Raw genomic sequence first — 25,578 nt, 5'->3', positions numbered from 1 at the left:
TGATGTTTGTACTGTTTGAATGCTTGTTTGGTAGCCAGGTGTCCAGTTAATGGGGACGAGTAACGACTTACAGAACGTGACATAAGATTTTTGTCTCATGGGTTGTCTAAACACTGGATTTCTCGTCTTTACCTAAATAATTTTTTTACAAATCAAAATCAAAACTTAAGACGACTTCAAACAGAAAAAAAAAACAATACATGTAGGCACATTTTAAAATCCGAAAAAAAAAATAATTATGTGGGTAAAACAATGGTGTTAAATACTGTTAGATGTGTTACTAGGTCATGAAAAATGAGGCACTCCAAAGAGGAAATTTCCACATCTGAATGTTAGTTGTGACCAACAACAAACGTCATTTAAATAAATAATACCTAAGTATCGTCTACAATGTCGAGTTGTGTGTTTAGGAAGTGTAAAAACTATATATCCATAAATAAGTATATAATGAAATTAAAGACAACATTGTACATTACTGTGTGCGCTCAGTTTTGTAGTCTTTTATTCTTTTACAAGTTAGCCCTTGATTACAATCTCACCTGATGGTGATGATCAAGTGATGATGTAATCTAAGATGGAAGCGGGCTAACTTGTTAGGAGGATGAAAATCCACACTCCTTTCGGTTTCTACACGACATCATACGGTAGGGTGGTAACTAGCCACGGCCGAAGCCTCCCGCCAGCTAGACCTGGACCAATTAAGAAAACCTCAATCGGCCCAGCCGGGGATCGAATCCAGGTACTCCGTCATTAAATCCACCGCGCATACCACTGCGCCACGGAGGCCGTCAAAAGCCTATTATTCGGATCACTTTTTGCGGTGATTTTTTAGGGACGTAAGTGATCTATAGTATAAAATTATCATTGGGGTAAAATGATAAATTCGTCAAACCACGAGTCAACCATTCTGCGGTAAAGTTGCGGCGCTGTATCCTGTATACCTCTACGTATATTAGCATAAGATAACATATTCTTAACGTGTCACCAAGGTTCTAATAAGATAATTAGATAAAATCATGATAGGTATGTGGGATCGTAATTCAGTAGCATTGTGATGCTTACTATGACTCGTCTATTGATGTTGGTGTTTGGTGTTTTTTGTTGACTGTACTATTTCGAAATGGGTGACGTCGATCTACAGAGGATGCCAGGTACTTATATACATGTATATTGTATACTAGCTGACGTCGCGCGGTTTCACCCGCGTGGTTCCCGGTCCCGTAGGAATACGGGGATAATATATAGCCTATGGCCTTCCTCGGTAAATGAGCTATCTAACACTGAAAGAATTTTTCAAATTGGACCAGTAGTTCCTTAGCGCGTTCAATCAAACAAACTCTTTAGATTTATAATATTAGTATAGATTACATTATTAGCTTTTTTAAATTCCGCTACGGGACCAGGGCCTGCAGCCATGTGGGACGTCGATTCTCTTTCTACTATCGCAAACGCTTCGAAATCTAGAAACATGTATGGGAATTACAAATCTTGATCACGTGACCTGTCGATAGCAAATGTAATTCAAATTCATTTTTCTAGTTTACGAATCGTTAGCGTTTGTAGAAAAAGAATCGGTCTGCCATGTGGCACATCGATTCTCTTTCTACAAACGCTAACGATTCGTAAACTAAAAATGCTCTTTTTACTTATACAAGGATTTAGCCGGTTGAGAGTGGGGACACTTGACTCTAACATAAAGTAGCTCTTAAAAGCTTAATATTTTACAAAGGTATTGGTAAAAGATCCCTCATATCATACACACAACACACTATAAAATAAACGAGGAAAAGGAAAAATAAATAAATAACAAAGGATCAGCCTGGCTGTCCAGGGCGGAAATGCAGCCAGTATTCTTGCCACCATTCCACGTGGGCATGATTTGTATAGGTATTAGGATAAGTTAGGTTAAGTTCTATATTGTATTCTTTCTCAATAAAAAAAAAAATAAACGAGTAAGCAAATTCATCCCCTCTTTTTCAGTAGGGATTTTATGTACCCTAAAAACATTCATCAAGATCTTTTATTACGAATTCGTTTACAGTTTTAATGTACCTACTCATGCTAATTTACAGCTTTCTAGTAGTAATCATAACGTAGTAATACTCTTACGGACTCTTACGACAGACGGACGGACGGACAGACGGACGGTGGGAAAGGAACCCTAAAAAATAAGACAACAAAATATGTTTATACAAGTGTATTTGTACTTCCATACATTTTTTTTAAAAGCATATTTTTGGCGCCTTTCCATTGTTCAGAGCCTCAGCCAATCATTGATACAGTAGTGCGCGATACCACAGTCATCATCATCATCATCATATCAGCCGATGGACGTCCACTGCAGGACATAGGCCTTTTGTAGGGACTTCCAAACATCACGATACTGAGCCGCCTGCATCCAGCGAATCCCTGCGACTCGCTTGATGTCGTCAGTCCACCTGGTGGGGGGTCGGCCAACACTGCGCTTACTAGTGCGGGGTCGCCATTCCAGCACTTTGGGACCCCAACGTCCATCGGCTCTTCGAACTATGTGCCCCTTTGTAGATGGACCAACAAACTACCACAGTAAAATACTATTAATCTTTACTCTGCTAATACACCGTGCGTTCGTCACTACGGCACAGTCGCGACTGTCTTCACCCCACGATCACCCCGGTTTCGAGGTGCGTAGGTATAACTCGCGTTTCGACCTCTACTATGAAGTCAAACTACTGCTATTTACTGTGGCGATACCTTTAGACAGTTTTTACCTGTAATTATGCAATATTCGTGTCCCTTAGTCAATTAATCCTTATCATTTCGTGATTTGCATACTTGTTTAAAACGTACAGTTCTCTTTATGTCTTACGATTGAGAATATTTTTATTTTACATAATATGCGTATGTAAGCAGACGTACGTTTTAACACAGAAAAATAAGTGAGCAAAGAATAATTGTTTAATTATTTTGCCATCGCGTAATGCGTAATGTAATCGTAAATGATTTGCATGTTTATTGGTAAATGGCTCATAACTGGTGAGTTTACTGGAAAACAATTATGACATTATTATTATTATTATCCTCAAATGTTAATTTTTTTATATTTGTACGATAATATTTTTGTAGTTGTGTCTAAATTTTGTGAGTGTTTATACCTATATTTACGCACAAGGAGAGACGAATAAATAAAATAAAAAATAAATAAAAATAAAAAAGCCTTTTATTTCCAGTACTTATTGTATACAATTTTGTGAGAATTACCTACTTTTAAAAATTAATATGTAACTATTGTATGGTATTTATTTAAAAAAACTATATTTATCATTTTATAGTAATTTTAGGTTATTAGCAATATATTACTATAATTATTTGTTTGACAACTTAGAAAACCATTTAGACGTTAAATAAAACATATTGAACATTAATCAATATTTATTTAAATTAGCTAAAAGTCGCACATAAAACTGTGCATAGTTAAAATAATGTCCTCGCCACCTTGATATTAAAATAACTATTGCATTTATGATTAAAATATTAGTATTTTTCCGTTATGATGAATTTGTGATATCCACAGAAGTTATAATGACAGTACGTATAAAATAAAATATGTGATATATTTTGTATTTTCCGCGAAAAATCGAAGAATCAAAGCAACAATGTCACCCAGATTCAATAATAATAATAATAAATAATAAAGCCTCTTTATTTTCCATAAACCTTAAACCTAATTAAAATACATTCTTCAATTTTTACTTAAACTATGTTAGAAATACTAAATAATGTTCATTAATATTTGTGTTAATTTTTATTTTTTTATTATTATAGGAATCCCTTTGATAGGGTATAGGCCTCCTCCAATTTCTTCTATTCATTAGATTCAATAGAAAGTGATAATTATGAAGAATTACACAATAAATAAATTATTCCTTATAGTCCCGCAAAGTAACGCATACTCTTATCTAATATTTAATTAGTCTATAATTTTAATTATTTTAGTTAATTAATAGTCTATAATTTTTTTTATTTAGAGGTAAAATAATATAAATTTATACTGAATATTTTAACGATATCTGTGTTTACAGGGAACGAAGAGTCTAATAAAGCACCTACTGCAATGCAGGAAGTCAATCTGGCACTAAAGGAGTGCGGATTAGGTGTCTTCCACATACGACTGTTGTGTACATCTTTCTTTGGCATCGCGTGTGGCGTCGCCGTATTAAACAGCACGCCTTATATTTTACCTGTAGCCGAGTGTGATCTTAATATGAGTTTGCTGGAGAAAGGAGTTTTGAACGCTATGCCGTTCTTAGGTAAGATATTTTTTTTAATAGATATCATTTGTACGGATACGGTGCTGGAGTATGCCGTTCTTAGGTAAGATATATTTTTTAATAATAGTCATCATTTTGTACAGATACGTTGCTGGAGTTCCATGGTTTAAGCCTTGAGTCGGACTATGAAATATTAGGTGTTAGTTTGAACCAAGAAATTAGCTCAGCCTATATTGGTTACTAAGCGACACTCCATTAGTGTACTATAGTATTGTTAACTTTAGTAGGTATACTACACTACCAAGTAGCTATTATGAGTGATTCACGTTTTTTTGTAACTTACTGCTAGCTGATAAAATTATTCACCAGTTTGTTTGACATTGTGATTTTCGTTAAAAAATAATTTTACGGAATACGGAAAACGAGGTTATTACTGATTTCATGGTTAATTCCTGTGATTTATATGTATGTCCTTTTTTAATTTTTTAACAATGTTAATACAAAACACTATTAAAAATTTATAAAAAAAAATAACCTCCCCGATGCGGGACATTTGAGTGTCCAAGCAACCGGCGGTCAGGGCTCCAGAGTGAGGAACCTCTTCACAATACGCGCCGTCTCAAGAATTGCCTTCTGAATCCGACCCTTGATCCAGCAGTTAAGCGAAAGCTTCGTAAGGTGTTCACGGTAATTATTTTTAATGTAAAGCTGGGCGACCTGCTAAGCTTTTGGAGCAAGCTCAGCTGAATGAAATAACTGAGACAAATGACGATCGCAATCCCGATGACCATGATGAATAAATAATATTAAATCATAAACTCATTAGTAGTTCTTTTAGTATAAAACGATACACTTATTAAACAAGCATTAATAAAGGGCGTAGCGTCTTTGGTTTATTTAACTGTTTATTAATATAACTGTTATTAGTGCGTTAATTTATTAACGTCATACACAAAGACGTTCACCATGCGTCAGCCCGGCCGGTCTTATTGCCACATCAAAGGGATTTGGCGCGTCACACAACTAACCACGTTGATGTGGCTATACCACAAGAAACGAAATTAATCTAACTTGTATTATAAATGGAAAAGTGTGGATAGCCCTTTGTTAATCAATCATGCTAGACAGCCCAACGGATTTGGATTAAAGGAGATCATTCATTTTGGGCCCTTTTTGAAAGTGCCGGCCAACGAAAAAAAATAGCACGAATCGTTAGAACTAGTCATTTGGAGTAATAGTTAATATGGCATGAAAGTTGTAGGAGGGCTCTGAACCAAGTTATACAGGTTCGACGATTCGTTATTTCCATACATTTTGTCAATTTTCAATAGTGCCCGCCAAGAAAAAAAAACTGGTACGTATCGTTAGAACTGTCCATTTGGAGCAATAGTTACTACGGCTCAAATGTTGTAGGACTGCACTGAACCAAGTTATACAGGTTCGATGACTCGTCACTTCTATACATTTTACTGAGTTTTGTAAGTGCCCGCAAACAAAATAAATCATACGTATCGTTATAACTAGCCATTTGCAGCAATCTTTACTATGGCATAAACATTGTAGTATAGCTTTGTGTCGAGTTATACAGTTTCGACGATTCATCCAATCCATTTATTTTATTGATTTTTTAAAGTACCGTTTAACGAAAATATGGTACTTATGGTTAAAACTGCCCATTTGGAGTAATAGTTAGTATGGCACAAATGTTGCAAGATTGTTCTGAACCAAGTTATACAGGTTCGATGTCTCGTCACTTTGATGGAGTTTTGTAAGTTACAAAGTAAATGCTATTTATCGTTATAACTAGCCATTTTCAGTAATAGTTACTATGGCATAAACGTTGTAGTATAGATCCGAATCAAGTTATACTGTTTAGATGATTCGTCACATCCATATATTTTACTGATTTTTTAAAGTACTGTTCACCTAAAATATGGTACCTAACGTTAAAACTAGTCATTAGGAGCAATAATTAGTAACACGTTGCACACGCTTCAAAAAAAAATCTAGTACTGAAACAAGTTATATAACTTTCATTCATTGATTTCAAGCAATAATATAGAAATAGGTAATGATTCTAAGCATTTGCACAAATTCAACATTATGGTGCAAATGTAACTAAAAATTGTGTTATTGTGCATTGAGAGAAATAAAAACGTTTTATTAAGTTCTTCAAGTAATGGTAATTTCGGTGTACAAGCTTGAATAACATAACAAATACACGCACAACGGCGAATCACATGTCCAAGTGCAGAAACGGTCCAGAAGGAAGAACATAACAAATAATGATAACACAGCTCTTACACCATGATGACATTTATTTCATATTATTAGTTAAGTATTCATCATTATTACCTATTTATTGTTCCCCATTACATTCAGATATCAACAAAAACATAAGTGACGAATCATCGAACGCCAATAACTTGGATCAGAGCAATCATACAATGTTTCTGTCATACCTACCAACTAACTGTATTGCTTAAATCGATAAAATGCATAGAAATTAAGAATCATTGAACTTTTATAATATGGCTCAGAGCAGGCCTACAACGGTTGTTGTACTAAACTAACTATTACTCCCCGTTCCTATTACAGCCAGTTCTAATGATACGTACCATTTTAATGGTTGGCACTTAAAAATCAAGAAAATGTATGGATATTACAAATAGTCACACCTGTATAACTTAGATCAGAGCATTTATACAACGTGTCTGCCATAGTAACTGACAAAGTATGTCTAAATGATCAGTTAAAATGATACCTGTAAGAATTTTATTGGCAGGCACATTAAACCTGTATAACTTGGTTTAGAGCAACCCTACAACATTCGTGTTATACTAACTATTGCCACAAATGACCAGTTAAAACGATACGTATCATTAATATTGTCGGTGGGCACTTACAAAGCTCAATAAAATGCATATAAGTGACGAGATATCGAACCTTTATAACTTGGTTCAGACCAAACCTACAGCAGTCGTGACATACTAAATATTACTCCAAATGGGCAGTTCTAACGATAAGTGCAGTGATAAGTGCATATTTTTGTAAAACGGCACTTTGAAAATCAATAAAACATATGGATTTGACGAATCATCTAAACTGCATAACTGGACACAGAGCTATACTAAAATGTTTATGCCATAATAACTATTGCTGCAAATGCTAGTTACAACGATACGTATTATTTATATTGTAGGTGGTCACTTACAAAACTCAAAAAATATGTATAGAAGTGACGAGTCATTGAACCTGTACAACTTGATTCAGAGCAATCTTACAACATTTGTGCCATACTAACTATTGTTCCAAATGGGTAGTTCTAACGATACGTATCAGTTTTTTTTCTTAGCGGGCACTTTTGAAAATTAACAAAATGTATGGAAATAACGAATCGTCGAACCTGTATAACTTGGTTCAGAGCCACCTGACAACTTTTATGCCATATTAACTATTGCTCCAAATAGCTAATTCTAACGAGTGGTGCCATATCGTTTTCAGGTGCGCTGAAAGCATCTTTTGCCCCAAATATTAATTATCTTTGCGAAAAGATGAAGTACTTTCGTTCGCCCGTAATGATTTATTACTTTACCTAATCTTATATTTCGTACATACAACTCCATAATAAAGGCCCTTGGATTACAAAAACAGTGCAAAATATAAGGGAAAATATGGAGGAAATGGGCCGTCCGTTTTTCGTAAAGCTAGGTTGAAGGGAGTAATAAATTACCAGGGGTACACCCACACAGGCATCAACTATTGCTAGAGCACACTAATACAGAACTGTCAGGCACACGTCTATGGAGTAAGCCTTTTTTGCATAACATAATATAACCGAGTAACGCGACCCAAAAATATCTGAACATAAGTTAGTTTTGTTACAATCATGAAGAATCAGCGATTATTATAATTAACTACGTATAATATTTAATGCCTATATATACCGGCGTAATAGAAGCGGTTTTTCAAAGTGACATAAGTTATAGATGTTCTATGCCCGTAAAACCATTTTTCTTTGAATGCACAAGTTAACAATACTAACAGCTTTTTATGTGTACACATACAACATAACAAAAACGAAAATTTTAGAGTGACCAAGAGAGGGACATTACATCAAACTGGTTAATGAAAAAAAAACCAATAGACTATGGACTCATAATGATGATCCCAGCATCATTAACCCATATTCGGCTCACTGTTGAGCAACTCTCCTCTCAGAATTAGTATTCATTTACACGAGCGGCAGCTGCAACTGACGACTTGCCGACTGCAGTCGGCGATGTCTTGGCGGCAGCCAACAGCAGCAACTGCCATTTGCTGCCGCCGAGACGTCGCTGATTGCAGTCGGCGACCGCTGTCGACTGCCGCCGAGACGTCGCAGTCGCAGTCTGCCATTTTTTTTTGTTGGCCGGCACTTTCAAAAAGAGCCCAAAAGTGTATGGAGTGTGAATGATCTCCTTTGGCGGAAACGTAGATTGATAAATAGCCTGGAATAGTAGTAAAAAATATTATTTTTTAACTCTTGACGAAAAAAGAGGGGTGTTATAAGTTTGATGTGTCAGTCTGTCTGTGGCATCATAGCTCCCGAACGGATGAAGCGATTTCAATTTATTTATTTTTTTATTAAAGTTGACTTACGGACGAGTGTTCTTAGATATGTTTGATGAAAATCGGTTGAGTCGTGTAAAAGTTCTGGGGGGAGAAAGTGGGGATCACAACCGAATGTCTGCAATTATGATCGAGTGCGGTCTCAAATCAAAGCGCACTGAAAGAGAATAATGATGACTTGATCGAGAGTGTAATTAATAATTTCATGACGTTCGGGGGTTTTACAAAATTTTCAATTTTATGTTATTAATAACATGGCCGTAGACGTACATCTTGGCTCAAAAACTTACGCCAATGGTTTAATAAGAGTACCAGATCACTCTTTCGGGCAGCAGTGAACAAATTGAAATTAGCCTCAATGATTGCTGACCTCCGATAGGAGATGCCACTGTCAGAAGAAGAATAACATAAAATTGAAAATTTTGAAAAACCTGACATTACAATAAAAAAGGAGCAGCTTCTCAATTACGTACTTAGTTGAAATGTTTCTTTTTAGTTAAGTATGTTTCTTGAATGACCCGAAGGTTATGTACTGTCCAAGGTACCACACCAGGCTAAAAAAAATTTACTGAAAAGGGGGCTGATCATTTTTCATACAATGCTGGGCCCAGATTAGATGAATGAACCGTTTAAATGTCTGAATTAGTGTTATTTATTAAGAGCGTAAGAGCGGTTGGACTCATCTCCGAGGGGTGGTGGTTCGATCCCGCCCCGTTGGTATATTTTTCAACAAAAGATACACATTAAAAAAATTGTATAATATAAAAAAATCTAATAAATTTTTTCGCGATTTTGGTATTATATATTAGAAAACAAAGGATTTTTGTATTTTTTTTCTGTAACGTGCGGGCCCTAAAGGGTGAGCTCGTTTCTAAAAATAGAAGGAAAACTCAGTATTTCATATTAGTCAGTTATATATTTCAGTTATTTATGACCAAAATTACAAAAAATATATACCTGTATACACAATAAACTTTTATTATAGAATATTTTTTATTTTGCAGGTATGGTGTTAATATCGGTGGTCGCAGGTTTTTTAACTGACATATTCGGTCGTAAAAATTTTATAGTGGGTGGATTCACTGGACTCTTCGTATTTACGGTCATCAGTGGGACGAGCCAAACGTATTCAGTGCTGGTTGTATGCAAATTCTTCGAAGGTTTATTGTGAGTATGGTTCCGTATATTGTTTTTAATTAGTAACTCACGTATATAATATTTGTACTTATTAGCAGACGCCCCGCTGTCTTACCTACGTAGTTCCCGTTCCTGTAGGAAAACGGTTATAAAAGAAAGCCTACGTTAATCAGGAATTTGGCCTTTATTAATTAACAACCTATTAAAACCTATTAAAGGACGGCCTCCGTGGCGCAGTGGTATGCGCGGTGGAATTACAAAACGGAGGTCCTGGGTTCGATCCCCGGCTGGGCAGATTGAGATTTTCTTAATTTGTCCAGGTCTGGCTGGTGGGAGGCTTCGGCCGTGGCTAGTTACTACCCTACGGGCAAAGACGTACCGCCAAGCGATTTAGTGTTCCGGTACGGTGCCGAGTAGAAACCTCCTAACAAGTTAGCCCGCTTCCATCTTAGACTGCATCATCACTTACCATCAGGTGAGACTGTAGTCAAGGGCTAACTTGTAAAGAATAAAAAAAACATCAAATCAACTGAGAAATATTATCTACTTACTGTATGATATCCACGAATTGTTGTCAGTAGGCACCAGATGACATTTTGTGGCAGTGAGAAAAACTCCAAGAAAACTTTTTTACCTACCTAATTAGCACGTAAAAATCGTGAATCTATTTAGGATATTTTTTTGGTAAAAATTTCGTAAAAAAAATCTTCAATTTAGAAGAAGAAGAAGAAATACTTTATTGCACACAAAAAATACAACTATAAATTAAAACAATAAAAATATAAATTAAACTTAGCATGCAAAGGCGGCCTTATTACTAAAAGTAATCTCTCACCTCACCTCACTCTCACCAGGCAACCCCTGACGAGAGAACTTGCAAAGAAAGAGCGGGAAGGTGCAATACATTGTATGTAATTATATATATAAATAATTAAATAAATATAATATAATTAATATATACGTAAATATAATATTAAAATTTACATATACATTACATAATATATTACAACAAAAAAAAATATATAATATAAAATTAATACTACATAAATAATAATAATAATAATTTATTTATTTCAGAATTACAAATCCATATATTGTTAGTATATTAGTAGGTTACATTTCCATCTTACTTATTAAATTAAATTAGTACAGTTAGTAAACATTTTTTTTTTTTTTTTTTTTTGATTACATTTAAAAACAACAATCAAGTACGCCCTATAGCTACTTCCACACAATGGCCTAGAATTGGGCAGTCGGGCCTAGCAGACAATACCCTTAGGATGCCATTGGTGCTAGCACGTAATCTCTGTAGGAGAGACACCGCTTTTTTACGCCTTATTGCAAAAAAGTCATTTGTATGCGCGTCTGCGAACATTTTTGATGCGCTACAGCACCATGGCAGCCTCAACAGCATCCTAAAGGCATTGTTATACTGAACACGCAAGGCGTTATAGGCCCGGCGCGTATATGTCACCCACAGGCCACCGGTATAAAAAGACTGACAGAACGCTTTAAATAACGTAATTTTTACGTCTGCAGTGCTCCGGGAGAACCTGCGGGCAAGCATATTTCCCCTCACCGCTAACGACCTGCGTTCACGCTCAATGTCATCATCATCTCTAAGATCGCTCGTGACAATATGACCAAGATATTTAAATTTATCTACGACCTTCAGAGGTACACCTCCAAGACATACTGGTGGCACATGACGTATCCGTTGTTTCGGTGCCTTAAATACCAACACTTCACTCTTTTTTGAGTTATATTTTAGGCCATGCTCCTCCACGTATGTCTCGCAGATTGAAATCATCCTTCTGAGACCAGTAATCGAAGGACTGAGCAGCACCATGTCGTCAGCATAGCTAATGTTGTTGACACATATGTCATCAATATGGCAGCCGACACGAGCGCTGCCCAATCTCTCAATTAATTCATTAACATAAAGGTTAAATAAAAGGTTATAATAAATAACAATAAAATAAATACTTCGAAAAATAAAATTTTAAATCAACGACAAATAATGTCGTTTCAAACGAAACTTAAAAATGGCAAGTGAATTACTGGCACGGACAAAAGACGGCAAATTATTCCACATTTTGACAGCTTCAGAAATAAAAGACTTGCTATAAAACTTTGTCTTAGAACAAGGTAGGACCAAACGGTAATCACTTCGAGAACGTAGATTGAGACGATCAATTTCCGATGATTTAGATATAAATAATGGTGATTTATTGTGATTTAGCCCTACTTACCCAGTCAAGTCTCCAGTTCTATGTTAGAGTAGTAATGGAGAGGTACAAGAAAAGTTTTCAGCTTGCTTCAAATACGTAAAAATTATGTAAAAACTATTTTATTTCTCAATTTCAGATCTGCTACTTCGTTCGCGCCTATGATATCGCTGACGTCAGAGTTTTGTCACAGTGACGTCAGAGATAGGGTCATGCTGTTCCAGTCGTCGTTCGCGGCTATCTCTCAAGTGGCGATTGCTCTGCAGTCCTGGGGCATACTAACTCAACACTGGGAGCAGAGTTATTTTGAAGGAATTTTTGGTAGGTAAAAACTTTTTCTACTTCTTTGGAATTCAATCCCCGGTTGGGCCGATGGAGATTTTCTTTATTGGTTCAAATCTGGCTGGTTTGAGGCTTCGGCCGTGGCTAGTTACCACCCTACCGGCATAAACGTACCGCCAAGCGATTTAGCGTTCCGGTACGATGTCGTGTAGAAACCGAAAAGAGTGTGGATTTCATCCTACTCCTAACAAGTTAGCCCGCTTTCATCTTAGATTGCATCATCACTTACCATCAGGTGAGATTGTAGTCAAGGGCTAATTTGTAGAGAATAAAAAAAATAGATTTAACTCTTCAATTCCCAGTGTCACCTGGAGGTGACAGACGTTTAATATTTTTTTTGTACCAGAAGGAGATATTATTTTTCAAATTTAATATTATTGTTTCGAAGCCAATATGTAACGTTATCAATATTTTTTTTTTGATAACACTAGCAATATGTCATGTGTCAAATTCATTCAGTTGTTTAGCGCGAAATTGAAGAAGTCTGAGTTTGTGTGATCTCTTGCGATATAAAGTGAAATATAAATGCCTAGACCGTAAGTATTGTTTTTTTACTTATTACATGTAATAAAGGAATAAATAAGCTGTAGTACAAATGTTTCTTATTCTAAAAATAACTTATAGCGTTATTGTTACAACGTCGGAAGTATGCAGTGTCACCTGTAGGTGACACTGGGCATTGCAATAACAAATTGTCCTGACTTCATTCTAAGTAAAAACATGTTACATTTTGGCCTTATCGCTATGTGGTGATGTTTTTTTATAACTTTATTACATATTACAGGTTGACCTTGGATTGTAGTTGCAGGCAGAGGAGAACTCAGGCGATATTATTTTATTTTCTCCTTATGATGGTGTTGTTACAGGTGAAGATAGAGGGAAGAAACGAAGCTAATATCATACATCTCCCCAGTCGCATGCTTCGCTCTCATGTTGTAATACAAAATATACTTTACTATTATTCCGAGTAGTTACGAGAGCAGAATGTTGGGGTACGGGTACTGGTCGGGAAAATCATCTGGACTACTGCAATTCATAAAACTTGAGAACAAGAGAAAGAGCTAGGTTCTTCCTTACGTCAAGCTTCTGAAGAACATATTGTAGCTAAGTAGCATGACAACAGCATGACTTAGTTTGCTTTTAGCTTAGATGCAGCTTGTCAAATGAATGTCTGAACTGAGACAAGAGATGGTCAAAAAACAACTAGCCTTACTGCGTTTTCCGGTGAAATGTTGCTACTTGCAAAAATGTGAGAAGCCTTCGATCGGCAATTTGTGAATCTACCTCTGCAGATGATGCTGAAAGTCCCTACTGAGGTTAGGAGCGCTGGAAGAGCTGACGACCACTCGCAAATCGACACTTAACGAAGATGCGTATGTACAAACCACCACACTATAAAATGTATCCCAATGCAATATCGGTTTGCATATAGTGTTGGTACAGCTTTCACAGTAAATGAGTGTTCTATTTGTTTACATATTTATTATACACATTATTATAGAATCTGTCGTTTCATTCCTACTGTAAGAATAAGAAAAATGTTGTTTTCTATAAGTATAGTCTCAAGTATACTTATAGGAAACAACAATGCCTCAATGCCCAGTGTCACCTGTGGGTGACACGCCCATAAAAAAAAATGGGGGTGGTTCATTTACATTTTATTTATTTTTTTGTAATAACTAAGTGTTTGTAAGCTATGTTATCCAAAGAAAAACGAAAAATCTATATTAGCCTTGACATGGGAATTGAAGAGTTAATAATCTATTTCCTCATTGTTTTTGTTGCTCACTCGTCTCACTTAATCTCAAGAACTGCTGGATAATATATTTGTTTGCTTTAATAGTTACATCTCTAAATTTATTTTCTGACCGCTAGAAAATATATTCAGACAACATAAAAAACACAAAGAAACTAAAAAAAAACTGATTGATCTCATATTGAATATTTAGATTTTTAGCAATTTCTTGGGGTATAGTTTTTATTCATCTATTCAAGTACTTAGCTATAATTAGTTTTTAAACAAATATACTGTTCGCAAGCCAGGAATTTTCAATTATGGGGAGAATTCAAATTCAAATTAATTTATTGCCAGAATGTGGTGCAAATATTAAATTACATGGTGTAGCTCAATCATAACATAAGCGTGCAAGAATTATACTAATACACATTAAAATAAAAAATAACAATGTAAGAAAATAATATTAACATTTTACATTTTCTTTGTATAACAACATTTATCCTTAAATAATTCTTTTTTTTTTTATTCTTTACATGTTAGCCTTGACTACAATCTCACCTGAAGGTAAGTGATGATGCAGTCTAAGATGGAAGCGGGCTAACTTGTTAGGAGGAGGATGAAAATCCTCACCCTTTTCGGTTTCTACACGGCATCGTACCGGAACGCTAATTCGTTAGGTAATAATAAAAAATGCAAGACGGTTTCATAATATTGTGGCAAAAAAGTTTTTCAACGCCCACTATGATAATATATTTTAATTGGGTTATATTTAGACTTTATTTTACTGACTTCTTATCAATATTCTTTCAAAAAACGACGTTCTTTAAATGACCTCTATGATAATGTGCATTTAAATGAAGTTAATTGTAGTAAAATGATAATACCTATCTATTTATTTTAGTATTTACAATTATTTACACTAACTAAAACAATAGTTTAGTTAATTTTAGTTGTTTTAATGGTTATCAATGTATTTTTTAATTCATACACATCAGGGGCGTAAAGTGGGCTAACTTGTAAGGAGGAGAATGAAAATCCACACTCCCTTCGGAACGCTAAATCGCTTGGCGGTACGTCTTTAGAGTGGTAATTAGCCATAGCCGAAGCTTCCCACCAGCCAGACCTCGACCAATAAAGAAAACCTCAATTGTCCCAGCCAGGGATTGAACCCAGGACTACCGCCTTGTAAATACACCGCACATTCCACTGCGCCACGGAGGCCGTTAAACCTCCGTGTAGTATCTAACGAATAAACTCAAAAACGACTAGGCCGATTTGTAAAATTCTTTCACCAATGGAAGGCTACATTATTAGGGAGTAACATAGGTTGTCAAGTTTTGCTAGAAATGTTCTAATATTTTTATTTATACAGTACTGCTAAAACCTCCATGTAGTATCTAACGAATAAACTCAAAAACGACTAGGCCGATTTGTAAAATTCTTTCACCAATGGAAAGCTACATTACCGGGGAGTAACATAGGTTGTCAAGTTCTATATAGTAATATCATAATATTTTTATTTATACAGTACTGCACACTTGGAACTTTTACCTATTCATCATGTCTCTATGGTCGCTAACGGCGGCGGGCCTGTACGCGTTTCTGCCCGAAAGCCCCAAGTACTACGTAACTCAGAAGCGATACGACGAGGCGAGGGATATACTCATTAAAATTTATAAGCAGAATACAGGAAAAGAGGCCGATACTTTCCCCGTACGTAAGCTTCAATTTTAATACTTTATGTTACTACACAAGACGGCCGATGTCACAGTTTAACAATCTTACTTAAAATATTCCTTCTTCAGGGCGGTAAAATGCTATATTAGCCTCCTACAAGGCTACACACACACGTTTAAGCGATGACTGATTAATATCACTTACTGTAACTGTGAAAATTGCCTTTTTCTTATAATTGATAGACCAAGTAGTTACACTTGACGGTAATTGGTAAAAACATTGCTTTTATAAACAAAGTAGCAATTCATATAGCAATTAAGTTATGTCTTTCATGAATCTCTGTATTATATGCATAAAATTTATTAACACTATATTTCATCACAATTGCTTGAAACAAAAGTTATTCTAAGAGTCAATGTAACTTTCTAAAACTTGGCATCAAGAGGGCAATTTCTAGTGCCACCGATGAAAATATTTTAAATGTACATGCTCTCTTTACTAAGTTTGAAATTTACACACATTTCTATCACAATATACAAATAAACGAATAATGTAATCACTTTATTATTTAATATTTTAAAAACAAAAATTTGTGTGTAAATTTGTATGTTTGTTCCTCCTTTATGCTGCGGCTTCTAAAGCGATTTATCTGAAATTTGTAATGGATATAGATTTTAATTGGGTTAAACACATAGGCTACTTTTTATCCTGGAGAAATCATGTGTAGGGGCCAGGCTCAATAAAACACAGCAGGAAGAGTCGTTGAATTTCAAATTAGCTGTCAATGAGTGACGTTTTGGTTTACTGTCAGTGTGTCCATTTCACCTTTTATTTAAATTCATGTAGGTACATAATATTATTAATACGCGTCGTTGACACCATGTTCCCTGTGGGATTTGTAAAAAACTTATCTAACGAACGGCACGCGGACGTCCGCTAGTTACTTTTAATATTTTAAATACGAATTGATATTGTTTGCTGATTATAAATGATAAGCTTAATTTGATCGCAGAAATCTGTGCGCAGCAGGACTGTATTACCATAGGTTGAATAATAAGTTGACTCCGATGTGAATGGAAAAATCACTTTAATTATGAGAAATATAAATTGAACATGTGTACATAGGCTAATAATTTGAGAGCTTGTACAAACAGTCGGTTGCATGTTCCTCCTAGCCACACTAAGTTCTATAATAAGTCATTTACACGTACATCAATTACTCTCTGGAATGGTCTTCCTTATGAAATACGTAATTCAAAGACACTGGGAACTTTTAAAAGTCGTTTATTCAAATATTACCTGTATAGTTGTAATTCGTAGTTTCTTTATAATTATTACTCAGGTATATTTATATATTTATTTTATTATATATTTATTTATTTATTTTATTATATATTATGTATATTTTATATTTATACATGTATTATATATAAATATACTATTTTAATTATTATATATATATTTTTTTTGTTGCACTATCCCGCATTTAATTACATTAATTCCTTTATCCAAAGGTTGTCTGGTAGATATTGCTATAAGCAATAAGACCGCCTTTGCACATACTTGTTTTCTATGTTTTCCTTTGTTATTGTTTTTGTTTTATTTTGTGCAATAAAGTATAAATAAATAAAAAATAAAAAATAGGCCGGTGGTCGGAAGGCAAGAGAAGCGATTACAAATTACAATCGGCGGGCAGTGTTGCCAGCACGATTTTATACAATTCCTTTATTTACCATAATGTTGCCTGCAACATGCTGCGGCCTCATGATGTTATGAACTATACAACTGTTAAATAATATGTAAACTGGAAATTTAAACATTTTACAAGTTAAGTTTAGTTGTTGCTTACAATGTTGAATTTAAAATTTTCTTAATAATAAACATTCTTATAATAATTAAATACTAATTGGAATCTATTGGCAATACACATATTTTGTTAATGGCCCGAACGTGTGTTTTTTTATTTGGGGTCATGACCTCGACGGCCCTGACCTTTCCATCGTGACCAGGACATAATCTTACAATTCGTGCCATGGGCCAGTACATAGGATATAAATTATCATCCTTTAGAATAACTAAACTTCCTACTTTAACATTATTCTGGTCTTGGCGCCATTTTGGCCTATTTTGGAGAATATTTAAATAATATTTATGCCAAGCCTTCCAAAATTGTTGTTTTAAATTAGTACATAGCTGCCAAAACTTAAATTTATTTTTAGGTACATTAATTAAATTGTTATGGCTCTGAAATATCACGATTGTATTACACTAATAATTATTATGCTTGAAAGTATTTTGCAATAATAACCATTAATCGCTATTAATATAAACAGAAATTTAAACACATTAAAAACTGAATTCCACGCGGACGAAGTCGCGAACGTCCGCTAGTATCAAATAAATGTACGTTTCTACGTACTTTCCGAACTGTAAGAACTCCTAAACTGCGGTTTTGACGGGTCTCAAAGGTTAAATTGAATATTTAAGTACGTTTTTTTGTACTTTGGGATTTCTTTTGAAAGTGAAATGTTTTATTTGAACAGATATCATACAAGTTGGCTTTGAATAGTTGTTTTTCTTTATAGACCTAATAATTGAAAATACAGAGTATTTTTAACGGACTTCAATGTAATGACTTTTTTACTACTATTGCCATTCCCATTTATAATTAGTATATTGCCTATAGCTTTAAGTCTTAATAGCTCAACGGTAAAGTGGCCTGACTCATCACCGAGAGGTGTTGGTTCGATTCCCGACCCCTGGATTATTGTCGTACCCATTCCAACACAGTATTTCCCGACTAGTAGGAGTGCTATGGGCATATTGGTGATATATAAAAAAAGATATTTTATCATTAAAAAAAAATTGGAAAACATTATTTTTTATATAATATCTATGTTATACCCATATTTTTGGAAAATTAACATATTGGATTCTAACGTTTACTAATTTCAGTTAAACATGTTATAATTAAGTTATATAGTTTATAATTGTTTTGTTTTTTACAGTATAATAATGTTTGGAAGGACAAAAAGACGCAAGAAGTAGAAGAGTCATCTGTACATTCTTCAAGCAAAAGCTTTGGACACATGCTGTCAACAGGTCTATATAATATCAAACCTATGTTCCATAGACCTCGTGGACTGCATCTATTACTTTTTTGCACGATGAACTTTTGCACAATGCTCTTGTAAGTATTATATTTTACCCATTACATCCCTCATCATTCAATAAAATAAAATAAATAAAATAAGCCTATTTTAATGGCCAACTATAGGGAAAGGCTCTCTTCGTATAGACAGTGGCATGCACTTCATTTATGATAATTATAATACACTGCCCTGAAGGTTCATTAAATAATTATACTACAATCAATAATGTTAGAAGAAACAAGAGGTAGATAGGTTATACGCGGACCGCAAGTGGCACGTTAAAACTATGCTAATTAGCAAACCTGAGCTAAATCGCCGCACTGTCATGGCGCTGTTGACAATGCCATTGAAACAATTTTTGCGTGCCAGTTGTAAACATCGAATGTGGTTAATGTAACCTATCTAGCTCTTTTTTTCTAACACCATTGACTGTGATAGGCAGGCACATCACTATTTAGCCTCAATCTCTCTACTTATTATGATTCTGTCGCACTATTCTAAATCAATGTTTTTATAATTTGATAGTGTGAGATTTTAATTCATCTTTATCTCTCTTTATTTATAGTATTAGATTAAACATAGATAGATAGATAGATAGAGACGAATTTAAACTCGCTATATTGAGTCAAAAACATCTAAACTGATGAATCTAAACTGGTGGAGAACGATCATTCGTTATACAATATGCATGCCTACCCTAATTAAAAACTTATGCACGCTGCTGCTTATCAGAGAGAAGATTTAGAGTTTAAACCCACCATTGTGTTCTTATACGGGGTACGTTCAACGACACTATCCTTACCTTACCTTACCTTATCAGCCGACAGACGTCCACTGCCGGACATAGGCCTCTTGTACGGACCTCCAAGCACAACGATCTCGAGCCGCCAGCATCCAGCGGCTTCCTGCAACCCGCTTGATATCCTCGGTCCACCTAGTGGGGGGTCGCCCAGCACTGCGCCTTCCGGTGCGGGGTCGCCATTCCAGCGCCTTGGGACCCCAACGTCCATCGGCTATTCGAACTAGTTGGCCCGCCCATTGCCACTTCAGCTTCGCGACTCGCTGAGCTATGTCAGTGACTTTGGTTCGTCTGCGGATCTCCTCATTCCTGATTCGATAACGCAGAGAAACTCCAAGCATAGCTCGAACACTATCAATGGTTAAAAATAATGACTGGGGCATATGGTCATCAAGACTGGGTTATGTTACACCACCAACTTTCCAAAACCAAGCTGCTACTGAGAGCTAGGTAAAGCTCAACATTTCAAAGCCTGACCCGGTAACCGAACCCAAGACTTCATGATTGTGGACACATAAGTTAATTTCTGAAATGACGAGGCAGTTTGAATTTGAATAAATCTAAATGAAACATTTCACTGTCTGATAATTAAGTAATTTAATACATTCGTATAATGTTCCGACAGACAAACTTTTAATTAAGTAATTACTTCGAATTATTTTACGGTGCCGTTTAACTGTTTCTCAAACATAACATAAAATGGTTATCGTTCTCTTTTATAACATCGTTTAATGTTATTTTTATTAAACTGTTAAAGAATTATATACTTTTTAACACCACCACTTAGACCCATATTAAGTAATCTATAATAGCCCTATTAAATATTCTAGTGCAATTCACAAAGTGTTTGCCTTAAACGCACACGTTCAAAGGAAAATGTCGTTTTTGGCCTCAGTAACCAACAGACATTAGGTATATACAGTAATTCTTAATTTATTTTAAGACGTATAATTCAAATGTTAAAATTTAGCGGACACTAGCGGACAAAAAATATAATTAATTATTAAACACTCTATTGACCACCATTTTCCTGTGAAAAAATCACAGATAGTAAAAATATTTCATTCATGAAAGTCTCTGTTCTTGTTTATTGTAAACTAGCGGACGCCGGTAACTCCGTTTACGAGTTTTGCGTTTTTCTTTATTTATCACTTTTTAGGGTGGTTTAGTTAAAACAGTTAACTTTATTTTAAATAGCTTTTATTTATGGAATGCGATGAATGATTTCTATCTGTCTATATAATTCTCTGTCATCGAGTGCGTATCGTCATCTGTGATTGATTAATTCATTGTTTTTCATTAATAATAATAATCATTGACAAGGTATTGCCGGGTTGGACAATTTTATGACATTCAAAATAGGTATGATGACAGTGGGGCGCTTATTGTATGGACGAGAGACATTGTCCTTTGTTTATTAGTCGATGGACGTCCACTGCTGGACATAGACCTCTTTTATAGACTTCCAAATACCATGGTCTCTGCCAGCATGCAGGCGGCTTGCATGTCCTCGGTCCATCTGTGTGCATAGTGGGAGTTTTCAATGTTTTCATATTGTTAATATAGCGTTAACGTAAACGTGAATTTATGTGGAATTAAAACAGTTGTGCAGTCGTGCCAATAGATGGCGCTGTTTCAATCCCTTACAAATTCGCGTTTACGTCAACGCGATCGTCACAGTACTGTGCCACTAGGTCCTCTGATGGGAATGCGGTCCTCGACTTTACACCTCACAGCGCCTGGTCTATAAATAAAGTTATTGGAGTTTACTCCTTAAGAATCGATTTTTCATATATAGCCCCCGGTATGAAAAACATATGGGCAGTAAAATTCAATTAACGAATGACAGCGTTACGTTTTTTGTGCGCAACCTATTCTGCGCACCTTTTAACGTGCGCTGCAGCCAAACGCGTGCACATGATGTTGGCGAGCGCGCACGCTACGGCCTGCAGCTCCTCAGTTGCGCACCTTTCACTTTTTAGGTATTGAGACGTACATAGTGTATGCTGCGGAGCAACATACACCTATTTAGACAGTCGATCAAAAAGAGTAAACCCTATTCGTGCGTCGGAGCTGACATAAACTTTTTTTTATTTATTTGTTTAAATATTTATTGACACAATTTTTATTATAATTTAACCCTTTTCAGATACAACGTAATAAGGCTATGGTTCCCTCAGTTATCTACAATCGTAGAACACTACAATAGTGATGATAACCAAGATCTTTGCGTTATGATAGATGCGTATACTAATGACTTGAGCGCTAGGAGCTTGAATGTTACAATTAACGAAGTTTGTGTACCGGTAAGTTATTTTTTTAAAACATTCACTGCTTCGTTAGTCTAATGGTTAATCTTTAGTTTGAGGTCCGGGGTTTGAGTCCTTGCTGGGGTATTAAATATTATATTTATGAATGTAAAAGTGGTGTTTTTGTTTTTACAAAGCTCAGTCTAAATCCCTAAAACAAATTTTGATATTCTTTTACTAATGGCCAGCTAGATTGTCAGCGAGTAACATCGAGTATCTCATGTGAGGATGGTGATAAAATATAGCCGATATTTTTTGCTATTAATGTAGCTTTCCATTAGTGACAGAATTTTTCAAATTGGTCGAGTAGCTTCAGTGCTTGCTTAATGCAGACAAACAAACAATTAAGTTTTCTTCATTAAATAATTATAGAAGGAAATAGCAGTTTCGTAAACATTAGTAATGAAAAAAAAGAAATCGTAAATGTCTTTTTTTAATAGCAGAGAATAATATAATTTTTAAGACATTCAAATGGGTGGAGATCTTTGCTTTGCTATGCTTTTTTTGGTATGTGCTTTATAATCTTTGATTCATAAATGATGCTTCTACTTTTCAGACAGTCAGTGGAAAAGAAACATACATAAACACCGTCATATTGGGCTCCATATGTATAGCACCCTACATCATCACCAGTGTGTTGGTAGGCAAGGTCGGGAAGAAGAATCTATACATAGCCTGTTCACTGATCACTGTGGGTGCGACTCTTGGACTAAGATGGGCGAGCTCTAGGATCGGAGTCGTGGCTTTGTTCTCTTTTGACGTGTCTATCGCTCAAATGGCGAAGAGTCTTAACCAAGCTCTCGTCGTGGAGCTATTTCCAACAACTATGAGGTATAGTAAAACCATTTGTTTTAGTTTTAATTATCGTGAACTGATTTTTTTTTTAATATATAAGTACTCCGCGCCGCGAAACAAGTACCATAGAGCGAGATTTAACTATTGACTTGTTCTTCCAAGAAGATAATCCAAGTCACGTCGCTCGGAGAGTAGGTACGTCAAAGTCCCGGTGACTATTATTACCATCTGAGAGTGAACGTTACATCATCATTCATCATCATCATCATCATATCAGCCGATGAAAGTCCACTGGAGGACATAGGGTGTACCTTTTGGGGCGTAAGGGGGAGGCTAGTACCAGTCATTCTTCATAACTGCTAACCTCACCAGGTTTCTTGACGATGTTTTTCCTTCACCGTTTGAGATGTGGTATTTAATTTCTTAAGATGCACAAAACTGAAAAGTTAGAATTGGAAGGGCTTGCTCCGGACTGGTTTCCAACCTACACGAAGGCTATCACGAATCAACGTTAACGTTACTTATTCAGATTAAGAAAGTCTGTTAGTTATGAAAACCTAAAATATTGACATTAGTGCATTTCCATTTTCAGAACTCTTTCCGTAGCAATGGTTATGACGGTGGGTCGTATAGGCAGTTTGGTCGGAAACGTCCTTTTTCCGGTACTGCTGAACATGGGATGTGTTGTCCCTTTCTACACTTTAACAGGGATTATGATTGGTAAGGCATTAAAGATGAATAAAAATTTCATATTTCTGAGGTTTTCCGGAAATCTTCAAGTAGAAAACTTGAATTCTGTATTTTTTTCAAAATTTTAGGTTTGGTAGTTTCGGAGAAAAGGACCCCCGCCCCCACCTTTTCTGAATAACTTGGAAACTATTTATTTCAAAATTAAAATTAAAATATTATTAAAATTCTCTCATCAAGATTTTTATTCTTTCATCAAGACCTTTTATTTGATGTATCTCATAATGCAGTTTAATTTTTTTTTTTAATTTCCATCTTGCCCCCCAGAAGTGACCTACATATTCAAAAATTTCATATTTCTGAGGTTTTCCGGAATTCTTCAAGTAGAAAGCTAACTTCTGTATTTTTTTCAAAATTTAGGTTTGGTAAAAAAAAATATAAAGTAAATATTCTACTCGGAATATTCTACTCGAATGGTAAAATACATACTGCACTAAATAATATTTCAGTTATTTTGTTGAATAAATTATTTCTTTTTCAGGTACCACATTACTAAGTTTAGTGACACCAGTGAAGAAAACGTGATTTATTTTAGAATAAACAATTATTTTTTGGTTAGTAGTTTTCTTTCTGTGAGTCTTGAACAAAAACTGATAATTATATCTATACCTACTAATATTTTAAACAGGATAGATTTGATTGTTTGTTTGCATTTAATAGGCTGAAACTCCTGGCCTGATTTGAAAAAATCTTTTACCATTAGAGTAAATGTATCCTTGATGATCATAGGCTATATTTTATCTCGGTTTTTCCACGGGAACGGGAACTACGCGGTTGAAACAACGTGGTGTCTGCTAGTTTTCATACAAATAGATAATAAATTTCAAATATACTCAAAGGCACAATTATCCGCCCACTTCAATATGACGCAAGTATATTAAAGTGGGCGTTTAATTGTGCCTCTGAGTATAGTTGGTTAAAATGAGCAAGCAAGTCAGGTGTCAAGTGAATCGTTAACTATGGGCCAATTAAGATGGCTCAAAGTGACTAAAAAGTAGGCCAAAGCTACCAAAGTCAAACTCCATAGATGGCCCATGCTCCTACCATAGACAAGTACGGTAACTTGTCTATGGTAGGAGCATGTGCTGACAAAGTTTCAGCCACCATAAATAAGGTATATCTTTCCACGCTGGCTCTTTGTCTATGATACTATGCGTTTATCTATACTAATATTATAAGGCTGAAGAGTTTGTTTGTTTGTTTGATTGAACGTGCTGATCTCAGGAACTACTGGTTCGATTTGAAAAATTCTTTCAGTTTTAGATAGCCCATTTATCGAAGAAGGCTATAGGCTAGGCTATTTTATCCCCGTATTCTTATGGGAACGGGAACCACGCGGGTGAAACCGAGCGGCGTCAGATATTTTGAATTAGAGTCAGAAAGTATACACGACCAGTACGCAGAAATCGTGTATATTTTTTTATTTTGTTTTACGTTCTGAAACTATTTAGTCGCTGACACCAGTTTCAGGCTTCCTCCTTTGACTCGATTGGGAGAGAGCATACGTCCAGAAAAAAAAAGCAGCTAAGGATACGGTCGTGACGCTGTAAATTGAGTTCAATACGAGAAACTACACAACATTAAAGTTATAAACATAACTAATTCAATAAATCAATTTAATACTGCCAATGGTAACTGCAATTTAATTCATAGGTATTCTAGAAACGCTTTATCGACTAGAAAATTTAGAACTGAACCGTGATTAATTCAAACGTCTCCTTTAAGCTGAACTCGTTTATTGTAATGCTAGAAATACCTGGGTAGTGAAACTTTAATTATATCATGTGCAAGAA

General features: G+C 35.3%; 2 protein-coding genes across 2 annotated transcripts in view; one reads left to right on the top strand and one right to left on the bottom strand.

Annotated features, from left to right (window-relative positions):
- LOC112056430 (hemicentin-2-like) overlaps nucleotides 1-25,578 on the bottom strand; it is a 353,490-nt gene that overhangs the window by 189,132 nt on the left and 138,780 nt on the right. The window lies entirely within an intron of this gene.
- Nucleotides 1,047-24,337, top strand: LOC112049047 (synaptic vesicle glycoprotein 2A). Its single transcript, XM_052887739.1, has 10 exons — nucleotides 1,047-1,151; nucleotides 4,062-4,289; nucleotides 9,866-10,028; nucleotides 12,366-12,547; nucleotides 15,835-16,019; nucleotides 18,992-19,173; nucleotides 22,084-22,240; nucleotides 22,800-23,074; nucleotides 23,631-23,758; nucleotides 24,267-24,337. Exons 1-10 carry the CDS (start codon nucleotides 1,121-1,123, stop codon nucleotides 24,308-24,310), a joined length of 1,575 nt encoding a protein of 524 aa, XP_052743699.1. The 5' UTR covers nucleotides 1,047-1,120; the 3' UTR covers nucleotides 24,311-24,337.

This window comes from Bicyclus anynana, chromosome 20, assembly GCF_947172395.1.
Source record: "Bicyclus anynana chromosome 20, ilBicAnyn1.1, whole genome shotgun sequence".
Taxonomy (NCBI): domain Eukaryota; kingdom Metazoa; phylum Arthropoda; class Insecta; order Lepidoptera; family Nymphalidae; genus Bicyclus; species Bicyclus anynana.
This window is presented reverse-complemented; position numbering and strand designations above follow the sequence as displayed.

What these genes read in the sequence shown, in the direction of transcription:
- LOC112049047 (XM_052887739.1), top strand. Translation starts at nt 1,121, where the DNA reads ATGGGTGACGTCGATCTACAGAGGATGCCAG. An exon ending in AAATTCTTCGAAGGTTTATT is followed by an intron (nt 10,029 to 12,365) that starts GTGAGTATGGTT and finishes TCTCAATTTCAG; the next exon opens with ATCTGCTACTTCGTTCGCGC. An exon ending in TTAACGAAGTTTGTGTACCG is followed by an intron (nt 22,241 to 22,799) that starts GTAAGTTATTTT and finishes TCTACTTTTCAG; the next exon opens with ACAGTCAGTGGAAAAGAAAC.